General features: G+C 40.7%; 1 protein-coding gene across 1 annotated transcript; it reads left to right on the forward strand.

The window, feature by feature from the left end:
- The first annotated feature begins 3,487 nt into the window (after window positions 1–3,487).
- On the forward strand, window positions 3,488–4,831 carry LOC113589748 (D(1C) dopamine receptor). Its single transcript, XM_035533003.1, has one exon. It carries the CDS (start codon window positions 3,494–3,496, stop codon window positions 4,829–4,831), a length of 1,338 nt encoding a protein of 445 aa, XP_035388896.1. The 5' UTR covers window positions 3,488–3,493.
- Window positions 4,832–9,170: the final 4,339 nt, after the last annotated feature.

Raw genomic sequence — 9,170 nt, forward strand, 5'->3', positions numbered from 1 at the left:
TAGAATTGTCTAATTAAAACAGCCCTAGTAAAGTCAAAATCTATTTTCAATGGGACCCCACACATCTTCAGCACGAACAGACCTAACAGAGCTACCACACATTAGAAAGAAAAAGTAACTTTATTCAAACTATGGATTACGATAAATCAGTGTTATCTATTATCATAAAGACCAGTTTCACTGTACTATATATATTGTCGCTCAAGTAGTCCTTTAACATTTCCCTTTGTTGCAAATGCTTACAGAACCCTGTGTGAGAAACAGTATTATCTTTCTCTCATTGCATGTAAGATGCATTTTCTGTGTTTAAAAAGTGATTTTCTTTAAAACATGATGACACCCAATTGATAATCTGGAACTGCATTAGAATGAGCGGCATTTTCAGGGTTTTTGTTTGTTTGTTTGTTTGTTTTTTGGCATGTCTATTGTTTTTGTCTCTTCTGTATGTCTGATTTTTGCCTTGGTTATGAGGAAGCCACTTTAAAGTGACATTTTATTCTACTTAAGATTATGCTTTTGTTTACATAGTGGAGTCATGTACAAGTTGTTTAACTATTATTCAAATTGCAATGAAAGCATAAAACTGAAGCATAAAATGTTACACCAAACTCACATTTATAGAGTGAAATTAAAGAAGAAATTTCAGTGATATTTTTATTCAATGTGTTAAAATAATGTGTTCTTCTGTATACATGCAAGCATACAGTAAGACTAATCACACATGATAAATTATCATTGCACACATGAAAACATAACAAATGTATTTGTCCTTTTATCTCAATATAAGCGAGATCTTTGCTCACTATGGTATGCTTAAATTGTACTCAGTTACTCTGTGCATTGACCTTGAACTTGGTATATGACTTAATAAGACAGGGTTGCAGTTAAAAATATGAAGTGGGACAACAGGATACTTTAAACCTTTGAAGACAGTTCAGGTCAAACCTGACAACTGAAGTACATTTTTAGAACTTCTCCTTGATCGAGAAGTTAAGGTAATTTGTTTTCACTCTGAATAATATTTTGCCTCTGATTATTCTCATTTTGGAGAGAATATTCCTCCCAGACTGATGTCTATGAACAGGATGGCCATCTCCTTCGAACAATGTACATGGCAACAGTCGGGTCCCCATCCCAGGAAAGAAGACGCTGCTCTACGAAATTTCAGTCTACAAATTCTAGATCTGAGCCCACACAATGGGACCACAGGATATGCCCTTCATGACCTAAATTTAAGGGAGGAATTGTTCATATATTTGAAGCAGTGAACCTGTGTTGTGGTTGGGGCCCATGATTTGACTCTAGAGGAACTTGAGATTGACAGGAGAAGGACTCGTGGTTTGACTCCGTAAGGACTGACTCAAAGGAAAGTTCAGACCTGTGGACAGAAGCATGTGTGCGCACATGCTTGGACAAACATTGTGATCCAGTGTAAATGGATGTGTTGACATAGATAAACATTAAATTAGATAAACAGATATTTAAATATTATATATTAATTTTAGATATTACAATAATATATATTTTAATTCATGTTAATGTATTAGGTTGATTATTTGAATGTGTGTCTGTTCCCCCTGCTTAATAACCATTGGCAGTGCAGGTTATTCCTGCAGCACCACACTGACTCAATCCCTAGCAGAGGTCTAGACAAATGGCTGAGACAGACCAACACCACGGCCCAGCCAGCCCCCACACCGGCTGAGCAGAGATGACAACAGTATCTGCAAGAGTGGGATAGCACAAATGCAAAGAGAAGATGCTCACTGAAAGAAGAACCGAACACTACTCCTGAATCCAGACGCCTCTCACTTCCAACAATAACCAGACCCAGAGAAGGAGCGTCCTGTGGTCAGCAGTCACAAACTCAAATGCCAGTGATCACTTTCCCCAACCACAAGGATTGATGGTGATGATACGTGAATCCATGGGAGCTGTCAGAGATGAGAAACATGGCCTGAGAAATGACCAACCTGTAGCAAAATGTCAACAGGTTTGGTTTTTTTTGTCAGAACTGGACTCTATTGTTAATAAGAACATACCAACAAGGAAAGGTCTTTAAACTATTCTGAGAGATGTTTTAACGTTCAGACGGGACAACGCGAAAGGGTCTATTGACGAGAATAAATGGATTGGTCATAAGCATATAACGGACCAAAGAAACTTGTAAAGTAAGCATATCCTCAGTCCAACTGGAAGGAAAAACCGCTGCCAAACATGATGACAAGGAGTCTATTACAGCCTTCCGAGAGGGGTACTGAAAATGACCAATTGCGCAAGCAAGTTCTGAAACACTGGAGAGGCACCACAACAAGAGGATACTCATGCAATGGAATGAAAAGGTTGACAAAAACTGAAGCAAGTTCAGCTATTCTATTTTCCAGGTGCACTGGGAAAAAGCCAGTGACAGCCACCAAGGGACTGGCAAAGGATCCCAGAAGGGGACGCTTTCAGCCATGCCCTCGATAGCAGTGAACACATTTCCCCGTAATGTCTAGTGGCAATTACTCAATTACCAAATGGCAATGAATAATTACCAAAAATACTAATCACTTACATCACACTCTTTGATTAGGTTTACCTATCACACAACTGATTTTCTTCACAGTGCCCAAAGGTATGAACAAAAATCTGAGAACATTGTGTAGACCTGTTTGTTCATGAAAGCCATTAGCTATTGATCACACCAGTTAGATTACAAACAAAGCCTAGGTGATAACATGTGAATATGGATTAACCATATTACAAAATAAATTAGCAAAAGCATTTCACAAATATTCTTGTTTCCCACATACATAGGACTAATGTGTATGTACTTATATTTCTCTTCCACAAGTGTAGTCTCATAAAAGCAAATCATAACTCTACGGCAATTAAAGCAATACGATTTATTTGGGGGGAAAATCATATGCCTATAAAATTAATAGTTTTGTATAGTTTAAATGAAAGTGCCTTACCATTTAGTTTACATGAACACGTGTTCTTAAAATCCCGCTCAACTATGACCTGGTTTACTTATGGCTGGTGTAATTGGAATAAAGACTGGTGTAGCAGATCGTAAAGTCAATTGCACGTCCCGCCGGTATACCTCTATCCCTAGTGAAAAGAGTTCAGAGGCGCTCGGTACCGCTCACGCAAGAGAGCAATCCAGCATTCAGAGCACACAAACCAATCACAAAGCATTCGCAGTTCAGGGCAGAGATTTGGCACTTCACTTTGGTTCATTCCTTGGGCTCTCCACCGCGATCAGACGTTATTACTAACTTGCAGGAACGAAAAAAAAGCGGCTCATCCAACAACACAGAAAGGACTGGACAGAAATTACCATGAAAGCGACTATACTAAAATTAGTAAATGATGAAGTGGCCAGGTGAGTTGAATGGGTTAGCGCAGCTCGTAAAGCGAGGAGTGCACACCGATCAACTGATATTTCGATAGAGGTGAAGTTCAGATGGATATCGCGTAATATTAAAACGGAAACATTTGCGCACAAATGGAAATGGAAAACTTTATTAATGAAACGGTAGTGCGGGCGGATGGCTCGTACGAGGAGGTTGACGCAGACGGAGGCAACAGCGCTCGCGCGCTGCTTGCCTTCGTTCTCTTCCTCCTCATCATCTCGACGCTCCTGGGGAACACGCTCGTGTGCGCTGCCGTGGTCAAATTCAGGCACCTGCGTTCCAAAGTCACCAACTTCTTCGTCATTTCTTTGGCAGTGTCTGACCTCTTCGTGGCGGTGCTCGTGATGCCGTGGGAGGCGATTTCTGCCGTGGCAGGTACGTGGCTCTTCGGGCGTTTTTGTGGCATCTGGATCGCCTTTGACATCATGTGCTCGACCGCGTCTATTCTAAACCTGTGCATTATTAGCGTTGACCGCTACTGGGCCATCGCGAGCCCGTTCCGTTATGAGCGAAAGATGACCCACCGGGTGGCCTTCATGATGATCGGGGTCGCGTGGACGCTCTCCATTCTCATATCCTTTATCCCCGTGCAGCTGAACTGGCATGAGGCGGAGGAGGAGAACACAGCCGCCAACATCAGCAACTACACTGACAACTGCAAGGCCAACCTGAACCGCACGTATGCCATTTCCTCTTCTCTGATAAGTTTCTATATCCCAGTTGTCATCATGATCGCCACGTACACGAGGATATTTCGTATTGCGCAAACCCAAATACGGCGGATATCCTCACTGGAGAGAGCGGTGGAGCAAGCGCAGAACAACCACCACGCAAACGACTGCGCAAACGAGAACTCACTCAAAACGACTTTCAAGAAGGAAACCAAAGTTTTAAAGACCCTTTCTATTATCATGGGGGTGTTTGTATTTTGCTGGCTGCCTTTTTTCGTTTTGAACTGCATGGTGCCCTTCTGCCAGTGCGTAAGTGACACCACGTTCACTATTTTCGTTTGGTTTGGATGGGCAAATTCTTCTCTCAATCCGGTAATTTACGCATTTAACGCAGACTTCAGAAAAGCCTTCTCCTCTATTTTGGGATGCAATAGGATATTTCCAAGCACGACCGTAGAGCCTGTTAATTTCAGTAATGAGCTGGTGTCATATCACCACGACACAACACTGCAAAAAGATACACAACCCTTAGCCGTCCAGATGCCGCACGCTGTGTCCGACTCGCGCGATGATCCTAGTTTGCAGTTCGACAAAACTTCAGTTACCTCCAACACGTCTCGGAATCACAAGCACATACTGCTGCCAAATATGAGCCAGTTTGAGTACGACGGGGAGATCTCACTGGACACCATCACTCCGTTCACGTCCACTGGGCTTCTGGAGTGCGACGGAATCCCTGGACAACTTATCAATGAGTAATTGGACCATGACGAGCCCGTTTTTATGACCTGGTGAAAGCAAATAATATATAAATGTCTCACAAATAATGTAGGTAGGTTATTTATTAAATACAATAAAGGTCTGGGTCTTACTGTGTGATCTCCACGCGCAAATGTATAGGCTACTCCAAGAAATCTACGAGTTAATAGGAATGTATTGTAAACCTGTCACTGAATCATGTGCTAAACTCAGAAATATGACACAGAATACGTCGCGACATTTGTTAAGATGTAAGTTAAACAACGTTAAACAAATAACCGCCAGATTTGTAGACTGTTTCTAGCGACTGTGACGTTCAGAGAAGCGAAGGTTTATTGCGCATGGGATTTAGAGCTTTGAACTGAGTTGGATCGTTTAGACTATTGACTGATTGTCTACAGTCAGAACAACTTCTTTACATGATGAAAACAATGTACTCTAGTAAAATAAACTGAAACTGAGAGAAAACGTAAATGTACTGTAAATCTGCAACTGACAATGAACATAGAATACAGTCAATTGATTGACATTATTTACCAATATTATTTATCAATTATTAAAAAACAGTTTATATATAAATTGTATGCCTTACACCACCAAGCCTCAACCAGCTCCCTCCTTGACCTGGAGGAGGTGAGCATGGATGTAGGGGTCTCAGTCATAGACTATCCACTGCCACACTGGGGGAAAAAAATCATCTGTGTGGATTAGGAAGGGAAAACATACAGGGTTGTTCTGTAAACCAGTCACAAAGTAGCCAAGCCTAGTGGAAACTGATATCGTCCCAAATGACCCCATAGCCTGACTGCTCTGACTGAGCTGGTTCTCACTGGCCTAGTCTATATACGTGATCTGGCAGACCATCTCACTGGCCTAGTCTATATACGTGATCTGGCAGACCATCTCACTGGCCTAGTCTATATACGTGATCTGGCAGACCATCTCACTGGCCTAGTCTATATACGTGATCTGGCAGACCATCTCACTGGCCTAGTCTATATACGTGATCTGGCAGACCATCTCACTGGCCTAGTCTATATACGTGATCTGGCAGACCATCTCACTGGCCTAGTCTATATACGTGATCTGGCAGACCATTGAAAACAGCTAACAGAAGTATGGTGTTGTAATCTAGCAGACCACAGTGGGCAGGGACATTCACAATGGCATAGCAGCCAGTTATATTTTTCCCCTTTCTCCTTTCAATAGGACTCAGGACTATCTACAAGGATTAAGGATGATCACCTACAAAGATGAGTTCATGAGGAGTGTCAATTTTAAAGATCCTCTACAAAAGAGATGAAACACAGTACAGTGAATGACTATTCTGAAACACATTGCCATAGTGCCTGTTACTACAGTACATAATGATGTGATGCATAACTGTACTCAAATATTTGATACAGTATGAAAAATCAAACTTGCACATATTCCTGCATTGGTCTTTAACTTTATTGGAGTTCCTTTCAAAAGGAACACAATGGGCCTGTTTCATCCTCAACATGTTATGTCGAATAATCTGGTCAGTGGTTGATCTTGAGTGCCTTGAAATATTCCCTGATCCTCAATAACTCTCCTTTGTATGTCACGCAAGTGAATGATATTGTTGGCTATGACCATATTGATGACTTCCGTTTCTCGTGCTTCTGAAAATAGCCATCTTCGGCTTCAGGTGGTTGTCTCTCAGATCTGCAAAAACAGGCATCCTGATACGATTACTTTGTAAACTTTACAAAAAAAGACCATACTGTAATCCAAATGAAACTGCATGTGATATGTATTTCAGACAGTATACAGTACTATAGAGCAAACAGCTACAGTGCTTGTATGTGCTGTAACAGCACAGAATACAGCGATCTAAAACTTGCAGTAGAGAGTGGTACGGAAATTACTTACCTATTTCTTCTCCAAAGGTCCGGATTCTAGAGGCTACTGTGAAGCGGCTTGGATTCGGCAGCACTATTTGCCCAGATTCCCTCAGTGACATCCCATGGACAAAGGTGTGGTCAACTATAGCCGCACAAATCTCATCAGAAACTATTTATTTTCTTGCCTTTGCCCTTCCTCTTTCCTCTTCCTCTTCCTCCCTGTGTCAAAATCACCCTTTTATCTGTCTATCCTGAGATTCTAATTTGTGTGTGAGCAATGTTGCCTGTTTCCACCTGGGTTACTGTGTTTTAACTGGGTATGAGCTGTGGTGATTTGAGTTGATGTTATTGAATGCCCGTGCTTTCTAAATGAGCACATTGTTCAGTCAGTGATATATATATGTTTCTAGTTTTGGGAAATATGTCCGTCTTTTGTGAGATAGCATCGTGGTTTGAGACTTTTAGTTAATAGGCCGTTACAGAATGTAAATGATTGAGAAAAACTCTATGTATGTTAGTTCAGTATGAGGTAATGCCTTTAAGAATGTGTTGCAGAAATCATTTTTTTAATATCAATATCATATTTCAATTGAATTTGTTCTATTTCTATGGGCCTCTCTCTGAGTCACTTCAATTTACTAAGAAGATCCCATTGTGAAATGAAGAAAAATTGTTATAAGAAAAATTGATGGAGAAATAATGACTACATAAAGAAGGGTGTAGGTGCATGGTTCTGAAGTCCACCTGGCTCTACAGAGCTTTTCATCCTGACAGAACAAAGCCTTTCTGCAGCTCTGCTGTCTCACCCGGGGGGCCCAGAGCAACCTCTCAACCCCACCAGAGCCCTGTTTCAACAGGTGTGTGTATAAACATGCATTTGTGTGTGTCCCCGTGTGTGTGTGTGTGTGTGTGTGTGTGAGAGAGGAGAGAGAGAGAGAGAGAGAGAAGCAGAGTAAAAGAGAAAGTGCAAAACTGTGTGTGTGTGTGTGCGTGTGCGTGTGTGTGTGTGTGTGTGTGTGTGTGTGTGTGTGTGTGTGTGTGTGTGTGTGTTTGGAAGTGGGAGAGAGAGGGGGAGAGAGAGAGAGAGAGAGAGAGAGAGAGAGAGAGAGAGAGAGAGAGGATCTCTGCATCCATGTTCATCCAGCTGTGCCCATCCATGTCAGCAGGAAGATCACACATCTGCTTTGGCTGGATGCACTATAGAAACACTGCTGTTTTTTAAAGAAATGTACTGCTATCTATGAAATAATTGCAGTGATATTTTAGTGATCTGACATTATCCTCTCATGACCTCTTCATGCAGCTGTAGACAAGGGCTTCACATGCTGCAATTAACTCAGCCTCTCTGTTCCTCTCTGTTTATAGAAAATGGCATTGAATTTGAGGATTAAAAAGAAATAGAGGCAGACAGATAAATAACAATACATTGTAGATAAAATTGTGGTTCTCAATTTCTTATCATAAACATATATATTTAGAAGCCAGACTTTATAGGAAGGGTGAACAAATATAGTTATATATGCTGTTAACATAACACTGAATATACTGGAATATCTCACGAGCATTTGCCAGTGTACAAATGTAGAATTTGAGATTTGCTTGTAAGCTGCATATTACTTGGTCACATGACCGGCTCCCCAGATTGTCATGATGACCCACTGTTAGCTTATGATAGCTATACTGATCCACATCGAATGATGGTATAGAGACATATTAGAGGTATATTTAATACTTAGGGGAACACCTTTAAACTGGAGTTTCAGTAATTATCACTGAAAGTGAAGCGAATGTAATCATTCTGTGAGACTCAGTACGCTAGAATCAGAGAGGAGTGCAGAGAATTGGGTTTCTTAGGCGTCAGCCACTAAAAGAAACAAACAAACAAACAAAGAAGTCTCTCGCAAAACATTGCTAACAATTAACAACACTGTTAGCTATCTTTAATGTTCACTAATAATCAAATATTCCAGAATCATACTGTACAATACTAGTATAATACTTATTATAATATGAATTCTGAGAGCTTTTCCAAACAGTCTTTGCTATAAGACATCTCACATCAAACAGAACACTGGAGATTGTATTAATAATGAAATTGAGCGCACTTACCCTACACTGAAGGTTTTGATCTATGAAATACGCTGGATAAAAAAGGAGGCAGTTGAGACAGATTAAGAGAATGTTAAATGCAATGCATATGTGTGTGAATGCAATGTATATTTTATTCTGTACTCATTAAAGTATTGTTTAAAAACACCCTATACAGTTCAATTTAAATAATAATGTAGCTTAGATCATTTTTGCTATAAATCATATACGTCATAAGTCATTCCCATGGCAATAGATTGACCATGCTAGAATGTTCTTTCAAAAGCTTATCTGGAGCTGAGTGAGTGGTTATCAGCATATAGCCCTGGTTACAGGGCGCCTGTCTCTAACACACAGGACACTGAGTGGTTGAGATTCAGTAT

Source organism: Electrophorus electricus, chromosome 13 (assembly GCF_013358815.1).
Source record: "Electrophorus electricus isolate fEleEle1 chromosome 13, fEleEle1.pri, whole genome shotgun sequence".
In the NCBI taxonomy this organism is placed as follows: domain Eukaryota; kingdom Metazoa; phylum Chordata; class Actinopteri; order Gymnotiformes; family Gymnotidae; genus Electrophorus; species Electrophorus electricus.